The sequence below is a fragment of the Mustela lutreola genome, chromosome 3, assembly GCF_030435805.1.
Source record: "Mustela lutreola isolate mMusLut2 chromosome 3, mMusLut2.pri, whole genome shotgun sequence".
Lineage (NCBI taxonomy): Eukaryota > Metazoa > Chordata > Mammalia > Carnivora > Mustelidae > Mustela > Mustela lutreola.
Window position 1 is genome coordinate 28,975,506 of NC_081292.1, and position 21,649 is coordinate 28,997,154.

Genomic DNA, 21,649 nt, shown 5'->3' on the forward strand with positions numbered 1-21,649 from the left:
CTATGACAGCCAACAAATACCCCCCATACATTTGCAAATGCACAGAAAAGAGCTGTAACCCTACCATGCTTAAAGAATCCTGTGTCAGGATGTTAAGTAGTAAGGAGATGTGGTTCTATGGCTGAGACCCTCTGATGTGGAAGCAGAGGCAGAAGAAAAGTTATTAAATTTCCTTCCTATCTAGAGCCCACTGACAAGTCCTTGAAACAAGCAGAGTGACATTCCTCTAGGCACTCAACTACCTCCACCTGAATATTTTGCTAAGAGCAAAAAGCAATCCTAGTCTGACCCCCTCTCACCCCCAAACAGGATCCTGTGGGTCTACTTTAATATATAAACATTGCTTTGGAAACTTCCTTTATCTCTAAACCCTCCAAGATACGTGCTGGCAATCATCCCCAAGCGTATGGCCCACCGATATATATATATATATCTGAAGGATCTCATGACTAAGGTCCTATTAGATGGTAATATGACCTTTTCCCAACAACAGCTAGCCCCACAAGGTCCTGCAAACCTTGCTTCCAAAATTCCTTAGAGACTTATGCTATTCCTGACCCCCTCCCAACTTGCAAGTATGTAATGGACCATTCCTCACAACCCCGGGATAGCAGCTCTTCCTGGCCACGGGTCCTGTCCCCGTGCTTTAATAAACCACCATTCTGCACCAAAGAGGTCTCAAGAACTCTTTCTTGGTCATCGGCTCTGGACCTCATCGCATTGAACCTCACTTATATTCTAAAACTTCATCACTTTGGCAGAGCCCTGGAAGAAATGCTCAGGGTCTGGAGCTCGGCTGTTCTTCCAACTACCTGGATATCCATGGGCAAATTATTCAACTTTCCTGAATCTCACTTTTCCCAGTGTGCAACACAGGGGGGATGATAACACTCAACTTTATAGAATCTTTGGGAGTCTTCAACCAGACAATATACCTGAAGTGCTTAGTACCATGCCTCTCACGAAATGTTCTGTAATACAATTATCTATGATAGGAGGTTTGCAACATGTGTTGAGATTTGCATATTCTGGTATTTCTTAAACATATGGTAATCTCTCTTAGTGAAATTAGGATGTAGGCTATCTGGAACCGATTTCTAGCTTTATTAAAAAATTGTGAATAGAAGTTATTAACATATGGTGCTAAGAAGGACAATTGTGAGCTGTAACTACTATCTTTCATCATTCCATATGTCTTGATACTTTAAATGAACATTTTCATCAGGTATTAACCATGGGATTTAATTTATTCTTACATTAGTTCAAATCAAAACTGAACTATTTGGTTATCAAAAGAATGACAATTAAGTTAGAAGAGCTGTAAGACATAAAAAGAACCCTTTCAATATCACAATCAAAGACTGATTTGTTGGGGTGCCTGGGTGGCTCAGTGGGTTAAAGCCTCTGCTTTCGGCTCAGGTCATGATCCCAGGGTCCTGGGATCCAGCCCCATATTGGGCTCTCTGCTCAGCGGGGAGCCTGCTTCCTCCTCTCTCTCTGCCTGCCTCTCTGCCTACTTGTGATCTCTGTCTGTCAAATAAATAAATAAAATATTAAAAAAAAAAAAAACTGATTTGTTGTTTAGGTAATGCTAAAGTTCCCAACAGTTGAAAGGCTGTGTCTGAGGCACAAAGTAGAGAAAGGGAGTGATAGACCCCTTAAATGTTAATTTGGGGGAAGGAAGTGATTAGTTTTTTAATCTCCGGATCTATAGCACAAAGTAAACATATACTTTTATTTTATTTACCCAGTTGAATCCATTATGGAAATTATTATTTACAAAATGACCCACCTTCCATAATCACTATCCAAGATGAAGCTGACATTGTGATGACCTGGAATTAATTAAATACACAATTAATTAAATTCCCAATCACAGGAGAACAAGAACTATGCATTATAAAGCTGATTTAAAAGCAAAGAAACTTAAAATTAAAACTGTAATTATACAACCATTTATTAATCCTTAAAGACATGACAATGAAACTATCTGAAACAAGTGTCTGGCATTTTAAAATACACATACGAAGATGTCTCAAGGCTATAAGTAGAAAAACTTGATGAAATATAATAATGAATGAAGAATGATAAAAACAACATAAACATAACCATCTGCCCTCAAATTTCTTTCATTCTTTCAACAGCTACTTAATCAGAGGAGACTCTCTGCTGGGGGGTTGGGCCATGCAGGGTGAGCACAAGATTGCTCTTTTCCTAACTGAGCATGGTGGTGGGGGGGGGATTCAGTCAATCAAGAGCAGTGACAGAGAGAACTAAAAACCATGATAAAGGGACGCCTTGGTGGCTCAGTTGGTTAAGCAGCTGCCTTCAGCTCAGGTCATGATCCCAGTATCCTGGGATCGAGTCCCACACCGGGCTCCTTGCTCGGCAGGGAGCCTGCTTCTCTCTCTGCCTCTGCCTGCCATTCTGTCTGCCTGTGCTCGCTTGCTCTCTCTCTCTCTGACAAATAAATAAATAAAATCTTAAAAAAAAAAACCATGATAAAGCTATCAAAGAAAAGGAGAGTGAACTTGGAGAGTGGAAGGCAGGGCATTAGGGAAGGCTTTTTCAATGACATGACTTTTTTTCTGAAATTCTCAGAATGGGAGGCTTGCAAAAGGCTCTGAGACAAAATAAAATGAAGTCCATTCTAGAACTAAAAGATTATGATCGATGCTAGCTGACCCTATTGCGGGAATCCTTTCACAATATACGTAAATGAAGCCATCATGTTATATGACTTAAACTCATATAATGATTGATGTCAACATAACACTGGAAAAAAAAAAAAAGGACTATAAGGTATAAGTGCCTGGAGTACACAGAACAAGGGGGAAGAAACAACATAAAATTAAGACTACAGGGAAAACAGCTAAATTAGTAAGTGGAATTTTCTGGATGACAGAAGAATAAAAAGAAAAAAGAGAAGAAAAGAAATTTGAAGAAGTTTATCTTAAACGTAAACCTTAGGAAAAAAGTAATTTATACATGCTTACATGAAACTGAAAAGAAGCCAAGGTAAAGAGGAAATGTTAATTTTAAAGAAAGGGATAAAGCTGCCGGGGAGATCTAAGAGAATACAAAACAAGGAAACAGTCAGGCATTTCTGAGAATTAGGAAGAATGGTGATCAACATTTACCAATGTAAGTTCCAGTCGTCTTACACACCATAGAACCCATGTCTCCATTTGGATGATCTAATTTTAGACCGTACCTAACAAAATATATATGTTAATTTTAAAGTTTATATTGACACTACAGTTCTAAAATACTGTTTCCCTTCTTAAGTATTTATATAACAAAGATGTACTTATTGGCAAATAAATTAATTAAGTAAGTAAATTACTGTTTCCCTTAAAAACACCTTATGGACTTTGAACATGTATCAGGTTAGAAACTGTCCCTACAACAAAAATTTCTGTGAAAATTTTTCCCAGCCTCGGTTGGAGATACTTGCATAAAGCTTCCTTTTACCATTAAATATTTTGTAGTTAATTTGGCTACCACCATTGATATTCCTCTTAGATACTTTTAAATAATACCAAGTGAAACAATTATGCGATAAAGATATTTCTCAAAATATCTCAAAACATAATAATCTAAATAACATTTCATATTGTGTTCCACTGGAGACAGTAGGGGATATCAGGTTACATCTACCTATATAAATGATTACTAACTTACTATATAAAACATTATAATTTATTCTGTATTTAAAGGATTCAGCTATACAGTATTGCTAGACATTACTACTTAAACTGGTATGTTTATATCTTCTATTTATTTTCTAAAGAAAATTATTTGAGTAACTTACAAATTATCAGACTGTGGTATGAGAAGTTCACAGGGCATTCCTCCAACATAAACTCTGTATAAATATTTTATTGGAAAAGATGAAGTTATGTTTAGTAAATCATTTCAAAATGCTTTCTTCCCACCAAGTTCACTAACACCTTATATTTTTCTCTCAATCACTTATTATTATCTATCACACATTCATTCAACAAACACCTATTATATTACCTATTATGTTGCAGTCTCTGCTGTAGATACTGGCACACATCAGGGAAGAAAACAAAATCCTGCCCTTGTGGGACTGACATTCTAATGCAGGGGAGGGGAGACCTGATAATAGGTATGATAATCATAGGATATTTGGTGTGTTAGAAAGTGATAATACTACAGGAAGAGACAATGTGGAAATAGCTAATGGGGACCCTTCTACTTGCAGATCAATGAACTCAAATACAAAACAGAGTTTTATGATTTGTAACACACAGTGAGTTTCAAACTATAGGCAGGAATTAAAGGAGGGCCATAGCCAAGCCCCACGGAATAATTAGGATGAAGAGAGCAACTAATATCCTCAGTGCCTTTGAAACAGAAATCTGGAGCTGAGAAGAGGCAGGATTCGGCTGCGGAGAAATACTGCCTTCAGAGTTCCCCAGCTGACCAGGTCTGCTACGGCTTTAGGGGTGTTCAAACCTGATGCCATTGAAAACTTGCAGGCAGGACCCACAGGTCCTGTGCTTGCCACACTCAGAATAAACAACAACAAATAAATTTGTTGGCTTCTGAGCCAACAAATCCCAGATTCAAAAGTAACTGCAGATACAAACCTGAACTCCTAAAAAGTAAGAACTTCCATTTGCGGAGAACTTTAAATGTTTGAATAAACGTGTACGCACAAATCCTTTCATTTATTATTACATTAGGTTTGTGATGCAAGTACACTGCGTTACTGTACCCATTATAGAGATTTATGGATTCATAGTCTCCTTCTAAACTCCCGCTTTCTTGCGCCTAAATAATAAATTTAGCAGCTAACAATGGCACTTGCTATGTTTAATCCTTACAACCATTTTACCCTTCCGTTTCATAGACGAAAAACTGAGGCAAGAAGGTTAAGTTGCTTGTTCAAGCCTATAGGCAGTAAGGAATAGAGCAGGAATTCAAACCCAGACAGCTGGGCTCCAGCGGTGCTCTTACTTACACCCCATAAGCCCCACAGTGGTCTGGGTTTGCCTGACAATGGCAATACTACACTGTTTTGCCATGTATATATGTGTGTGTCTAGCCAAATATACACACACACACACACACACACACACACACACACATACATACATATATATGTATATACGTACGTATGGATATATGTATATATGTGTATGTATATATATGTATATATGCATATATATATGTATAACATATATAGTATATATAACATATATAATATATACGTACATATGTATATGTATATATATGCAAATACCAAAGGCTTTGGTGCTATATATATATACACACATATAACTATATATAATTATATATATAATATATAATGTATTATTATATATTATATTTATAATTATATAATTATAATATAATTATATAATTATATTATATAATTTATAATAATTATATAAATATTATAATTATATATAATTATATAAATCATATAAATATATAAATATATAAATTATATAAATTATATAAATATTATATAATTATTATATAATTATATAATTATATAATTATAATAATTAATTATATAATTAATAATTAATAATTATATATAATCAATAATGTATTATTATATATTATATAATAATTATATAATATATATTATTATATAATTATTATATAATATATAATAATACATTATAAATTATATATATAATTATATATAGTTATATAGTTATATATGTGTGTATATATATATATATATATATATATATATAGTTGTTGTTGTTGTTTTTCTTATTGTATCTTTTAGACCAAAATCTCTTTAGTGGGCACGAAACCCTTTGGTATTTGCATGTCCTCTATAATTTGTACCTGGTCTGGATTTGGAGATGAGGCTGACTTGACAAGATGTATGAGAAGCAGAAGCAGCTTGAACACTCTGGGTCCCTGACTTCCTGCTTCCTGCCCAGTACATGGTCCATTGCTCCCTGCTAATGGGATTCAGGCCTAGTGAAATGCCTGAAATGCCTAGTGTCACAATTAAGATGGTAGAAATGGGACAGACACAGTTCTAAGGCCTTCGCCTCTCACATTAATAGATGTGTGAAAGTTCTTGTGCATTTATATATATTATCTCAGGGTTTCGGAGTACATGGGCCAGGTAGCCTGAACTCTGAGGTCCCTGCTGACTGCAATTCTTGACTTTATGAAATAATTTCTATGCTGAAAATAGTTTCTACGAAACAGAAGTAAATTTCAGTTACAGTGGGTAGGGTGAGGGAGAAAGGTCCTTAAAGATTAAGTTTCCTTTGCATTATTATAGCAAAGGATGATCTAAGGATCTAAGGATCTAAGAAGTAGAATATAAACCATTCATAACATTCAACTATATGGAGGCAAACAAAATCTTTATTTATGCTAACATTTCTCTATTTAGTACTTAATATATGTAAGGAATCAATACAAACATTTCCACAATATTATAGATGCATACAAATATGATTTAATTGAATGCCACCTAAATTACCTTGATTTCATTTGGTAAAACCTTCCAAATTACTTGGTTTACAAAATTATATATGTGTATGTGTGTGTGTGTGTATATATATATATATATACACACACATACATATATATTACCTTTTTAGTAGTTAAAAAAATTCTCTAATTGTTGTATGAACTGTTAGCTAATTTATCTATTTATCCATTTTACACCTGTATTTCATATGCCTAGAGCCTTCTGAAAGCTGATTCTGTACTTCCTTCTATGGGGAATGAGCACAGCTCTCAGTCTATCAAGACAGCACTCAGAAAACCACAGCTATGCTACAAAAAGATGAGTGACCAAGCTAGCTTCCAATCCAAAATGTGGACAATTATCTTTTGATATGAGGTAACTAGCCAATGTTACTGTCTAATCCATAGTTGGTAAATGGAGGAACGAGTGTTCAAACCTGAGGCTGTTAGTAAATTACTGACCATTTTTAGTTCAGCACTCTCCCACACGTAACTGCAGTAGAAGAAAAAAAGCCAAATTGCATGTCAGGAGACTCTGGTTCTCAGATCTTGACTAAGCTATGGACCTCCAGGCTACATAGTTACATATATATGCAAAATGAGGTAGATTAGTAACAAAGTTATTCAGCAATAAAATTCTATAACTAACTCAATGACTATTGTGCTTGTCTCCGTGTGCTTTCTATTAATAAAATCTATCACAGAAAACGAAAGAATTATGCCAGACCAAAAAAGAAAGGCATTTGGTCACTGCTTCCATGTCAATGAATCTTCCAATAGTCTCCTTTTCTTCCTATAATATGGCTGAAAATACACGATTAATCCCCTCACACTGTAGTGATGTTTAATATCATCATTGAGCCCATTGTTTGTGGAATACCATACCCCACCTGAGTGATAAGAATATGTTTCCACATCAAAAGTTTACCTCAAAATCCTAACATTTTTCCCATTTGAGCTTAATGCAGTATTACTTCCATAGACATCAGTGAAGATTCTGCCTTGGATAGTTATTAATGTGCCTAAAACAAACAAACAAACAGTTCTGTATAAGATTACCTACCCATACACCCAACACTTAATACCAAAACATTAGAGGTATTCCTCATGAAACCAGGATCCAGACACTTATACCCCATGTTCATCACTATTATTTAACACTGTGCTGAACATTCTAACAAACACAATAAAACATGAGTATGTATAGTATTAAAGCAATATTTATAAGTATTTTTAAATTAAAGAAGTTTTTCATGGAAAACAATGAATTATTCAATAAATATTGCTTGGGTCATGAAAGATATATTTGAATAAACAAATAAGATCCCACTTTACTCTATACCCAAAAAGTGAATAAATCCTAGGAGAAACAAAAATTAAATATAAAAATAAAACCATAAAAACTCTTATAATTAAGTATAAATTTATATAATACTTATATTATTGGGATGGTATGGTCTTCTATAGCATAAAAATGAAGGAAGAAATAACAAGAATTAAAATCTATAGATTAATTTAATATAAATAATTTAAAATGTCTGAATGACAGATAAATCCATTAATAAAATTTAAAAGCAAATGGTAAGTTGAGAATATATTTCTAACATATATGACATACAAATAATTAATATCTTTAAAATATAAAGAATTCTTATAACTGAATATGAAAACTGACTAGCATTAAGTTAAAACCAAGGAGATGAACAAGTAATTATAAAAGAAGAAATACAAAGGGTCAATAAATATATATAAATAAGTAAATTTAATTGTATAAATTAAGAATTAGAAACATTAAAAATAAGCTACTACATTTTTCACATAAATGCCTGAAAAAATTAGTCCCTAAAATTGTCAAGGATATAGAAAAGGGCATTCTCACATATTCCTTTTGGGATTATAAACTGCTATAATTATAATTATAATGAAGTGGAAACCAGCTAAATGTCCAATAGGGGGATAGTAAAATACTTTATAGCAGATTCAGATATAACCACTGAAAATCATTTTTTGAAATAATATTGGGAATTACTATACAATCAGAAATATGTTATTTCTAAATTATCAGATATACTAATTTTATATACTTAAAATTAAATTAATGACCACAAACCAAAAAAGATATTATATCAGCTGTCATATAACAGACCTGGAGTTCCAGATAAAGGTGTGATGTTCGTTATCATTGGGGTTCTGAAACTTCTTGCCTGTAAAATAATACTGTCAATAAGCTAATATCTCTGGTTCTTAGATTATTTACATTTAAATAATTCTATAATATAACTGTCAAAATACCTCCTTTTACATAAAGTATAAAAATAAAGTTTAGAATATTATTATTCTGCTTATTCAAGATATTTTCCTTATCCACTAAAAATTCTCTGTTAGTGTTTTTAGTTCAGAACTTTAATAGTCTATCTTCCTTTGTTATCAGCATATGTCAAACTCTAGTAATAAGGCTCTCTGGTAGCAGGAATTTGAGGGAATAAAATTACAGAAGGCCTTCTTTTATTTAAGCCTATGAAGAAAAAATAACAAAGCACATTGCAAAACAGAAACAAAACCTGGAAAAAGACCATCAAAGTAAGCTTTAGTAATGAAGCTAGTGATAATTTTCTAAAGCAATGCAGGTAAAATTCTTAAGAACTGTGACACCAAATGGGAATAGGGAGAGAGGAGAATCCCAGGGAGCCCACGAGGGTGATGGAAACTCTAATACTTTTGATAGACAAAATTTTTAGAAATATATGGGATGGACCTTAGAAGAAATTTGTTATTGTAAATATCTACATGTAGGATAACTACATTTTGAATGACTTCAATGCTATGTGCAGTCATATTTTATCTCATTGCATCACAAATTATAAAGAAAGGAAAAAGAGTTATGATCCTATTTAAAATGAAGGTGAGTGCCATGAAGATAAGAAAAGGAAAACCAAACTCAGAGTACAAATGCAGAAAGAGAAAAAATAGCATGAGCAAGAAAAAAATTTAATGTATAAAAGTTTAAGTCATTAATAAAATTAAAGAGGGAAACAAATAAGATATGAGAAAAGAGATTCCACTGCCACAGAAGATGATTAAAACTGAGTGAAGTTATCCTTCGCTACATGCGAGAATATTTTTTAACATGGAAATAGATAACAATCGGTAAAATTAAAAAATAAAAGGCCAGTTCAGCAAGAAAGTAAGCAGAAGACCGATCATCCAAAAGTTAAAGAGGAGATTCCATATACATTGAAGGTGCATTCCCAGCTCTTGATGCGACCTCTGCAGGTATTACTTTCTGTAATAGGAACCCCGTCCACGCTGACTCTCACAGTGTAGGAATCTTCTGGCATTGCTCTGCAAAGCAAATGAAGAACATGTAAGGAATGCAATGACCCTTTTATTTAATGTATGCTATTAAGGAAAAATACTGCCCCAGACTACAAGTCATTTTGGAAAAAAAAAAAAAAAAGTGCCTAAAATTCTAATCAATGTACAGCTAAATTCCATTCTATATTATTAGAATTCTAAATGATAAGAGTTTCATTCTAAATTATGGAGGCTCTCCATCCTGAACTCTGTACTGCAGATTCTAACATCATGGACCGCAGGCAAATGCTTATTCTAAGTGCACTGGTATTTACTGAAAAGGAAAACAAATACAATAACAAAAGTCTGAAGATTCACTTAAAACAGTAATACATCACCTTGGTACAGTCATGTTATGCTTTGTTGTTTCTTTTTTTGTTTTTTGTTTTTTAAATTCTGATCAAATTTCTCTCTAAGAGAGCTTTTGCTGCTGAAACAGCCAATAAGCTTGATAAAAATGAAATCCTCTGGAATATGTGCTACCTGTTTTATTATTAAAAGTTACCATTTAAAATGATTAATTTTTCCCATAAGTTGTTAATAACAAACATCATTCTGGACTGATAGTAAAGAACTTGAAATGTCACTCTACAAAATGGTCATCTTTAATCTTAATGAATATGTCAAGATTTTGAAGGAAATTAATCAAACTGGACAGGAAAGCATAATTTTGATATTTTGAGGAGCATCATTACAATTTAATAGTAGCCATTTGTCTTCTGAAATAGATCAATAATGATAAGATAATAGCTCTAATAACCTGGAAAAGGATATGGAGTTTATTTTATTGTGCCAATACATGGAAAGAGCATTACAAATGAATGAAATAAAGCTATAAGATAGTCTGAACATCATGAAACAAAAAAATAGCTGATCATTAGAAAATATAATTGCTAGAGTATATAAAAAACTATATAATACCAATCTGTGTATGAAAAAAATGCTCTTATTAAACATATTATAAAACATACCTAGTATAGCATGTAATTTGAGTTGAATGACTTGAATCTTTTTCTACATCACAAGAAATCGATCGGAAAGAAGAAACTAATTGCACACTGTTTCCCAACTCAGCATTATCAACTCCATAGTTAAACTGGTTTGCTTGAGCAAAACCTGGAAAAGTAAAAACACTGAATTATTATTAAAAGAATTCTCTTCTCCAAGATCTAACAATCGTCATTTGGTCCTGAATCATCAATAAATAATAAGGAATATTCGTAAGTAAATAAGTTAGCAGTTAAGCTACTTTGTATTTATCCTTATGGTTGTAATCCGTTTTGGAAGCATAAAAATTCACCTTCAACTCATTTATTCACAAAAGTAATGTTCGAGAACCTATTATTTGCCAGGCACAGAATTAAATAGCTTATATTCCAGAGGTAGGGTATAAAGGGCTGGAGAAAATCCTCTCTCCTCCTTCCCCATCAGAGTCGATGTCTGCTGAGGTTAACTACTATGAAACAAAGGAGGCCAGATGGACTGCAAAGAGAGATGGGAACAGTATAAGAGATGGGATCTTTCCCTTGAGTTCCTATAAAGCAAAATCTGAGGTGAGGACTTGCAAGCATATGGTTTATTTGAGTGGTGACCCTTTTGGGGCAAAAGAGAGTAAGACCTAAAGAAAGACAACCTGGGCTGTGAGCACAGCTGGAGCACAACCTTGCTGGAAACTTCCAAGAAAAATATGGACTGCCTCTCAGAATCAAAGAATCAAACCTTTCTTCATCAAATCCTGTCCAGGGGGTTAACTGAGGTTTCTCCAGGGGAAATAGCTTCTCCTGAACATTCAGGCTGCACATATGTCGTCCACATACCTTAGGGGTTTCAATGTCTCAAGTCACTGCATCAGTGAAGCCCTGGGACGGTAGACAAAGACGTGCTATGGGAACAGAAGGCAAAAGCTGCGAGCACAGACTGGGTCACAGTCTTGGGAGGACTATCTGTCATGGCTGTGGTTAGAATTCGAGGTGAGAACAAGAGATTGTGAAGCTGAGTATAAAAGGCTTCCCTTAGAGGCAACTGACTGCACCATATGGACATGCTCTGGCCCCACATTTTATTTATTTTTATTTATTTATTTTTTTAAAAGATTTTATTTGTTTATTTGACAGACAGAGATCACAAGTAGGCAGAGAGGCAGGCAGAGAGTGAGAGAGGGAAGCAGGCTCCCTGCTGAGCAGAGAGCCCGATGTGGGACTCGATCCCAGGACCCCGAGATCATGACCTGAGCTCAAGGCAGCGGCTTAACCCACTGAGCCACTCAGGCACCCTGGCCCCACATTTTAAAGACTATTTATTTATTTATTTGACAGATAGAGATCACAAGTTGGCAGAGAGGCAGACAGAGAGAGAGGGGAAAGCAGGCTCCCTGTTGAGCAGAGAGCCCGATGTGGGGCTCAATCCCAGGACCCTGGGATCATGACCTGAGCTGAAGGCAGAGGCTTTAACCCACTGAGCCACCCAGGCACCCCCTAGCTCCACATTTTAAATATAATTCATTATCAATTCTCCACGGTGGTAACCAGGCAAAAGCTCTGCTAAAGATTTAATACAAGAGAGTTAGTGGGACAAGACACAACTGCTCCTGAGGCTATAATGAATCGTGACGGTAGCCCCTCTTTACCACCCATGTAGACTTCCTTTGCCTTAGCCAGCACTTAAGTTGAAGGAGTGACACTAGCCTTCATCCTGAAGATCTGGACCCTTGGTTGTTGCTTTACCCTTGTTAAGTTGTGGTTGCTACAATTGCCTATTCATGCTATAATTGTTTCCACTGGACATGGAAGCCAAGAGATGCCCTCACGAATACCCTGAATTTCAGACATATTCTTCCCTATCTCCATTAGGTAAAGCAACCCTCTCTCTTCATGATCATCAGAACTGATTATCTCTGGTAGGCTACTAATGATGTTTGATAAATTCAAAGTGATCAGTTCATAGTGATAGCTCCCATTCACTGGAAGTCATCCCTGGCCAAAGCATTCTCTCACTGGAAATTCAGACCCCAAATCCAGCAGAATCTAAAACAGCAAGGGCAGAAAGCACATATGCAGTTCGCAGATCACTGGGAGTGATAATGAGTGAGGGAAACTGTTCCCTTCCAGCTCCATGTGCTCTGTCTGTCAGGACATTGGAGCATGTATCTGCCATGGGATGAAGGCATATGGCATATGATAAAGGCCAGCATCCTATCCCACAGGATGCTGTTCCCAGGCTGGGATCTTAGGCTTGCCTCTTATAGACCATTCCATCATTCTACTAGGCCACGTGTTTCAGAGTAACACAGGTTTTGTGGTCGTGTGCCCATAATCACAACTTTTTCTCTGTGAAATGCGTTTCTTGTTCTGAGGCACTATTTTATAGATGCTCCTGGCATTAACTCAGACTCTGGGAGCTCTCGGAAGATGGGGCTGGCAGAGGCACTGTGGATGGAGAAGGCAAAAATCTGTATTTGGAGTATCTGTTCCAGCAATAATGAATCTCTGTTCTTTCCATGAAAGAAGTAGAGTAATCCAGTCAATTTGTCCCTTAGCAACCGGTATACTTCTTGGGGAATGGCCCCTCCTGAGGGCTCAGTGTTGATCAGGTCAGGGATCAGCAACTGCAGTGGATAGCTTAGCCTTGGAGAAGGGAAGTCCATGGTGTTAACCCTGCACAGCCGTCACCCCATGGCCCCTCTATTCCTGAACCCATTGTACAAGCTCTGAGGAAGCCAAAGAGAGAAGCTCCTGAATGAGTCATTCAATCAACCTGGTGTTTCTGTTTCCTCTGTGGGGGATCCTCTCTTGCAGGAATTAACTTGAGACCTAGACCTGAATGGTTTGTGTTCATACAATGTGCTCATACACCTTCACATGCCTCTTTTCAGGACTTTCTTGTTTGTGATTTCCCAACCCCTATTCCTGGGAGAGAGGAGGCATGTGACATAAATGGTCAAGGAAATATTCTGGAAGGAGTAAGCCCGGAGAATACCTATGGCAAGTGCATTTTAGATAGAGGGAACATGCTCTTCTGGGCCCTGTGGTGGGAGCATATTTTTTGATTCAAGAACTAGCAAGCATGGTTGGAGAAATATGTGTGAGGAAAATTAGAGTGGTAGGAGATGAGACCAAAAATTGAGGGCATTCAGATTATTTTTATGAGTAGAGAGCACTGGAGGCTTCCCAAACAGAAGCATAGCATGGTGTGACTTAGGCTTGCCAAGAGTCACTAGCTGCTACTCTGAGAGCATAGACAAAGAGTATAAACTACTCTGAGAGTATAGACAGCAGTGAGTGATGGATACATGATTGATATGGGGTCAAGAGAAGATCGGAGGATAACCAGCGAAAGGAACAAATACTGGTCTCTTTTGGGGGCATTTTACTATCAATGGAAGCAGAGGCATGGGGGAAGGTAGAAGGGGGTGGAACAAGAGGAAGCTTGATGATTTTGCTCTTGCTTTTTTTCAGGTTGGTGAAATAGCAGTCTGTTTGCATGCTAATGGGTGTGATTCAACAGAACCAGAGAAACAGATGATGTGAAACAGAGCAGAAAATTATTTTTTAATTGATGAAAATTATTTTAATCTTACTATAAATACCTGAAAATTCAAAACTAGATTTGGAAGTAGTTAAATATCCATTAAGTAATTTTATGCCACATAAAAGTATTTTATATTGCTAGAACAACATTCAATTTCAAAATAAACCCAAGAAATAAAATGCATGGTTAAGATTAATTGGATATTATTCTATTGATTAAACCCTATAACTAAATATTCTCCTAATAAAAATGTTTAAAAGATACTTAATAGTATTCTAATATGCAGAATAAATCTATGAAGTTGCTGATGTTATAATATTTTCTAGAATAAAGTTAAGTTAGTAAAGAAATAATTTTCACTTCAAAATCTAAAATTCCTAAATCCTGAGTCCTAAAAGCATGTGCGTTTTTAAATGTTACTTTTCTCTAAATACTGCAAGTGCTTAACAGTAAAACACCACTGTTGCCAAATTGATGACTAACAATATTTTTGAAGTTATGAAATTTTTTCCTTTGCATCCAGGTTATCAATATAAATTCATAAGTTATTTGAATTTCAGCACTTAATTACCTACAATCCACATTGTTCCACAGTACAATAAAATTAAAATCAGTAAGCCAGAAAAAATGTTAAACTCAGAGATGTAGATTTAACTCTAAATTCAATGTATATATATTATTTATATTAGAAAAAAATATTGTCAAGTTTTGTAGTATGTTTCAGAAAACAATCACTCTTACCTTATAGGCTCATATTAAATAACCTTTATTAGGGGCACCTGGGTGGCTCAGTGGGTTAAAGCTTCTGCCTTCGGCTCAGGTCATGATCCCAGGGTCCTGGGATGGAGCCCCACAACGGGCTCTCTGCTCAGCAGGGAGCCTGCTTCCTCCTCTCTCTCTCTCTGCCTGCCTCTCTGCCTACTTGTGATCTCTGTCTGTCAAATAAATAAATAAAATCTTTTTTTAAAAATTAAAAAAAACCCTTTATTAGTTGAAGTGGCTGAATTGGGATCGCTAGACATCTGTGGTGTGACTGCTTTTTAAATTATTGAACATTTTCAGCGTTCTAAAAAGGTCCATTAAAAACACGAACATTGCCTAGTTTAAGGACTTCATGGTACCAGATGTTCACCAAATGCCAACACCCCTAAAACTCTAGCTCTCGTAAAGCTGCTTCTTTGGGATGGTGCTCTTTAAAGGAACCCTAACGTTCTGGATTCGCATCCCACTCCTGCACATCCTTGCTGTATGACTTCAGGCACTCAAATTTTAGAGATGAACTCTCTCATTTTTATCTTCTCATTAGAAAAATGACCAGGGGGCACATGTGTGGGCCATTCGGTTGAGTGTCTGCCTTCAGTTCAGGATATGATCCCAGGGTCCTGGGATCGAGTCCCTGCTCAGCACTCCCCCTGTTTGTGCTCTCTCTATCTCTCTTTCTCTCTCAAATAAAATAAAATAAAATAAAATGGAAAATTACCATAATTACCCACTTATTGGATTGTTAGGAATACGAAATGAGGTTATATATATTGCATAACATAATACTTGGCTCCTATGTTAAGAGCTCGGTTGATATTTGCTCTTATTACTGGTCACAAAAATCCTGAGATTTAAGTTCAGTGTTAATATCCCTTTTTAAAAATAACACAGAACTAGTAAGTGTTATGGCTAGGATTTGAATTCAGGTTGGCAATGTCAACCTGGCACCTGTGATATTCGGAGATAAACAATATTTAAAAACATACATTATAAAGCTATTAGCCATTGCCCTATATAAGTTCCTCCAGACCCATGTTCTTAACACTTCTCCTATCCATGATAGGTAGAAAAAGTAAGCAGAAACTCAACAAAGGGTAGGGATTTTAATAAACACCACTTTCTCCTCTAGGCTTAAACGGTAACCAAACAGAGCTCATCAAATATAGGCTAAAGTACAAATATAAGCATCAATTTGACGTGTGAAAGACACTTGCATTGGATCTGTGGTTTTGATTCTAGGACAGCAGTTACTGCTAAAATGGAATTTTGAAAAGATACAGGAAAACACAGAAAAGCAAGTTACTTGTAAACCTGCCCTTTCCTTTTGCCAACTGTGCTTATCTTTGGTGTTCATGCTGAGTTTGAAATACACAGAGGGCTGCTGGCAACTAACTAAGGAAAGTTTTACTTGTGGGGTGGCTCAGGATGTGATACATGTATTTATTTTCCTCTTAGGCACATGTCACAAAATTGATACGTTAACACAGATCTGCATCTCAGCATTCCTGAGACAAATACAATTGAAAAAAATTTAAACCAACAAAAGATGGTATTGTTTTTGGCTTTGTTTTAATGCCATATATATTTTTAATGTCACATACCTATATTTAATGTCATATATATTTTTACATACTTATGTCATATATATAGACCTATCTCCCTGAAGTAAAAACATGAGCCAAATCAATAGGATTTATAAATATTCTCATTACAAATATTGCTTAAAAAATTATAGAAATATTTCTGACTTGTTAGCTAATTCCAAAGAGTTAAAAAGCCGCACAAAGGAATCACCTCCTAAAAGAATTTCAAAATAAAATATAATTCTAAATAAAAAATTGGGTATAAAGAGGATAGCTCTGGAAGTACTCCAAGGGACAAAGATTACAGGAAGGGTTGGGTGTACCCTGGATACAGAAAAGGTTGAGGCTTTCAGATGGAAATTCCTGGCATATTGATGTATTTTTTTTTCTTTTGCAGAAAAACTGGAGACAAGACTTGCCAGGCACGCAAACCTGGTTCTCCTGATAGCAGCCCAGGCTGCTATCATGGAAAATGTGTGTAGTTGAAGCCGGCGGTTGCCATATACCACATGGGGCTGTTTGGATTTCTCTAGTTTAAAAAAATGCAAGGGTGAGAGAGTACAAACCAACTCGAAAAGTTATAACAGCAAAACAATGAAAAGGAAAAGTGCAGTGTGGTGAAGGATGATTTCTAAAGAATGAAACCAAACGTATAACCTAAGAGCAGGATAATGATAAAAATAAAACAAAATAATAAAAATAAAAAAACTCTAATTTAGGAAACAGATAGTATCTATGGGTACCTTAGACACATCATCCTTTTCAATCATCACAACAGCCCCAACAGGTAGGACTTAATACCCCACTTTACTGATGAGGAAGCTGAGGCTTAGGGGAGGAACCTGCCTCAGTCACAGAGTGGGAAGGGGCAAGGACAGACCTGAAAGCCAGTCAGACAGGACCAAAGTCCCTGGGTTTCCCAAAACATTATAAAAACTATATAATTCAACACTTCAGGTAGACAAAAGTATATGTAATAGGGAAATATCTAGGGAAAAAAGCCAAAAAGTAAGATTCTACTCCTTCCATTTTACTGATATTTTTCAGTAAAAGGAACTATTAAGAAAGACAATTGAGAAATACAGGTATAAATTTAGAAACACTCCTGAACTAATAATCAAAATGATAAGACTCCTCATTAAATCAGTCCTCTTAGTTGGAGACACAATTATGTCCATGATCATGGAAATAAAGTGCTCAAAACACTTTACTTGGGCATCATAACTACAAAATTATGGATCTTTGGCTCCTGAAGCACAGCCTGTAGAACAAAGTAATGCACTAGCAAATTTTGGCCTGTAAAAGTGAATATGACATGTGGAAATGGAAAACTCATGTGGAATCACCAAAATACTAACAGTAGTTCTTTCTAGAGAGTGGAATCTCAGAGAACTCACTTTCTAAGTCAAATATTTCTTTATCATTTAATTTTTTCATCCTGACTTTTATAAAAATAAAACATTTTTATAGTCCTACGGGACCAACACTTAAGTAATCATCCAGCAGTTACAGTTCCATAGAAAATGTTCTTGTGTGATTAATAAATTAGCTCTGCAATGCAATTCTAAACATGAAGTATGGGTCAGAGACAGCACTGATGTCTCTGATTATGTGAATACAGTTCCTCCAAATAAATTTTGTTCAAGTAGCACATTCATGGAGTTTTGGAGGTCTGGTCTGTTTTGCAAATTCATTACATTGCTCTATACACATTCTCTATATATCATGAGCCCTGAAAATCTATATAAAATAGTCTTAGATTCAGCTTTTTAGAAAGACAGGTGCTAACACATTTTTAGTCACCTATAGTATATGGTTAAGGCAAGAAGAGGGAAGTCAAATCACGGCGAGGATGCAGGTATCGGCCATTCCAATAGGACTTGACTATTCCATGATGCTCTGTTAGGAGCATTTGGAAATTGAGACGGATGGGAAAACTGGAAATTCACCATGACACCAGTGACACAGGATACACTGTGACTCAGAGAGTCTATGAAAGAGCAAAGGTTAGGGTTAAACTCATAAGGAGGTTCTTCCAAAATGCCTTAAGAATAGAATGTTTTGTTTTGTTTTGTATTTAAAACGAAAGGCCATCTGGGTCTGTGTACTTAAACTCAAGCCATGGCTCCTGGATCTGAAGGAGTTTAGGTCTCCAGACAGGAAGAAATAGCTGAGTGGTTGTTTTGTTTTGTTTTAATTGGGGCATTTCTCTCACGGCTTTTAAAACTCTGTTAAAAACCTAATAGCTTTCATGGGGTGCCTGGGTGGCTCAGTGGGTTAAGCCTCTGCCTTCAGCTCAGGTCATGATCTCAGGGTCGTGGAATCAAGCCTGATATTGGATTCTCTGCTCAGCAGGGAGCCTGCTTTTGCCTCTTTCTCGCCTGCCTCTCTGCCTACTTGTGATCTCTCTTTCTGTCAAATAAATAAATAAAATCTTAAAAAAAAAAACCCTCAACCTTGACCCCCCCACAAAAGAAAGAAAAGAAAAGAAAAACCAACCATACCTTCTCCTTTGATAGTCAGTCTTGTTGCTCCATTTATGCTGCCATATTTAGGTATTATTTCTGTGACTTTGGGAATTATTTTAGAGCCATCTGAAAGATAATAAAACACAGTAAAGATAAAAGCATCAAGTACTTCAAGCATCAAAGTTGGTACCAGATCATACAGTATTATAAGAAAAACATCACAAAGGTGATGGGACTGAAAGTAAATACACCCATATTTTACTCGTGGTTCTAGTACTAACCAATGACTTGACAGGGAAATAAGTCATTCACTTAATTAATACTCATTAGCTTTATGCAAAGCACTACCTGAGGTGCCACAAAGGGTGGTAATAACCCATGATCATTTTCACCATTCTTAATTATCATATTATAAAACATTTATTAAACCCTTAATTTCACGTAGCGCTCAACTAACTGCAGATATATAACTGCAGGTAGCAGCCCACACAGCAGCAGACAACAGTGGAGAAGTAACATCGTGGAGAAATAAGTCATTCATCATAAAAGCACATAAGAAATGCAAAGAATAAATGAAAATGAACAGAATAGAGCAGGCACAAAATCTAAGGGTGCATTTTAAGAAGAAATTGTTTTCTGTGATGGAGTAAGACTTCAGGAAAGATCATTTCTGGGATCGCTTTAGCCTCCTGATTATAGTAAGTTCTTACTTTAATGGTTACCAATTCCTTCATTGAACGGTGTAAGTGTCCTGGGGATATAAAAATATGTTCATGGTCTCAACCTCCCAAAACCTTAGCTTAGACAGTATCACGTGACAGGAGAGCAGAGGGGCCATGGTTGACCAAGAAGGGGCACTTCAACTAACTGCTCATGTCCTGCTGACTTCTAGAAAGAAGGGTTGTCCCTGCTGCATCTTGGAGGGCAAATATGAATAGCTAGACTGGACCAAGTATGGGAGAGAGAAACAGAGCTCTAGAAAGAGGGAGGTAGGTGCCTATGCAAACTACAGGGGTAAGCGAGCTGCTTCTCTGGAGAACTCTATGCTTTTAAACAACTCAAAGATACACAGTGGCTAAAAGGGCTCGTTTTCCATGTCAACTGTGCAAATCTGTATTATTAGATCCAGTAACAATTCTCGAAATAGGAAAAATTGAAGTGGACAAAAAGAAAAGCTATAGAAATTACTGTTTCAGGGCGCCTGGGTGGCTCAGTGGGTTAAGCCTCTGCCTTCAGCTCAGGTCATGATCTCAGGGTCCTGGGATCGAGTCCCGCATCGGGCTCTCTGTTCAGCAGGGAGCCTGCTTCCTCCTCTCTCTCTCTCTGCCTGCCTCTCTGCCTACTTGTGATCCCTGTCTGTCAAATAAATAAACAAAATCTTAAAAAAAAAAAAAAAGAAATTACTGTTTCAAGTAGATGTATGAGAAAAGGTTAAAGAAATTATAATCATACGGGTCATTCCTGCCGGCAAAAAGTTTAGCACGGACTTCAAATGTCAGGGGTCTGACTTCGCCAAGAGCTCCAAGGCTGATTCTGCTTCAGGCACGTTCGTAACTTCCAGCAGCCCACAGCCAAGAGCAGGAAACTCCGGCGAGGGCTCTGGATCCTATCTCCAAGACCGTGCTGCTCTCCACCTATCTCAGGTTCATCCTCCCTTATCTCCACGGACAACTCCAATTTCTTATCTTATCAGGCTCTTCCAACCCTCTCCTGAGTATTACTTGGAAGGCAGAGAGCAGCTGCCCCTTAAAGTGACTGACACCAGGCACAGACACCCATTCTTGTCCTACTGGGGGACACTGCCCTCTCTTCGGTGGGGGAAAGACACCCAAGAAGAGAAGAGAGAGGACTCGGATTGTGCCCCCTACCTCCACCCCCCGCCAAGTTTCAGTGTCTTTTTCAATTGAGCCCCTTGTGGGTGGGGGCGGTGCGGTTCCATAATTCAAGCAGTAACTCTTACGACTTAAGAGCAATCCCTCTTCTCTCTTCTCTTCTCTTCTCTTCTCTTCTCTTCTCTTCTCTTCTCTTCTCTTCTCTTCTCTTCTCTTCTCCTCCTCTTCTTTTCTTCTGTGTGTGTGTGTGTGTGTGTGTGTGAGTCTGTCTGCCTGCCTGTCTGTCCCTTAGGCCTGCCTTGCAGGTCCCGGGTCCCAGGTCCCCAGGATGGCCATGCGGCCGCACCCGCAGCCTTGGCGCAGGGCTGGTGCCGGGCAGTCCCTTCTCTCCCGCGGCCCCGGGAAAGCCAGGGTTGCGTCTGCACGGACTTCTGCTTGCCTCCCTGGCGCCCCGGAGGAATTACCTGCGCGGGGGTCCGTGGCACACAGGAGCAGCCCCCAGAAGCCCCAGGTTCCCAAGAGCCACAGGTGTCCCATCGCCGCGTCCGTCGCGCAGCCTGCGCACGCCGCTCGCTCTCAGCCGCCGCCAGCGCCGCGCTCCGCTCCGGGACCGCGACTCGCTCGCGCGCGCGACTCTTCC

The 21,649-nt window shown here is 37.1% G+C and overlaps 1 protein-coding gene across 1 annotated transcript in view; it reads right to left on the reverse strand.

Moving 5' to 3' along the window:
* PKHD1L1 (PKHD1 like 1) overlaps nt 1-21,644 on the reverse strand; it is a 162,340-nt gene extending 140,696 nt beyond the window's left edge. Inside the window, exons 1-9 of the mRNA XM_059165766.1 lie at nt 21,474-21,644; nt 19,214-19,303; nt 10,809-10,953; nt 9,717-9,825; nt 8,630-8,687; nt 7,412-7,505; nt 3,815-3,868; nt 3,141-3,214; nt 1,793-1,835 (exon numbers count right to left, since the gene is read on the reverse strand). Of these exons, the coding sequence (XP_059021749.1) occupies nt 1,793-1,835; nt 3,141-3,214; nt 3,815-3,868; nt 7,412-7,505; nt 8,630-8,687; nt 9,717-9,825; nt 10,809-10,953; nt 19,214-19,303; nt 21,474-21,546 (740 nt within the window). The 5' untranslated portion in view covers nt 21,547-21,644. The remainder of the gene's footprint in view (nt 1-1,792; nt 1,836-3,140; nt 3,215-3,814; nt 3,869-7,411; nt 7,506-8,629; nt 8,688-9,716; nt 9,826-10,808; nt 10,954-19,213; nt 19,304-21,473) is intronic.
* Between the last annotated feature and the right edge of the window lie 5 nt (nt 21,645-21,649).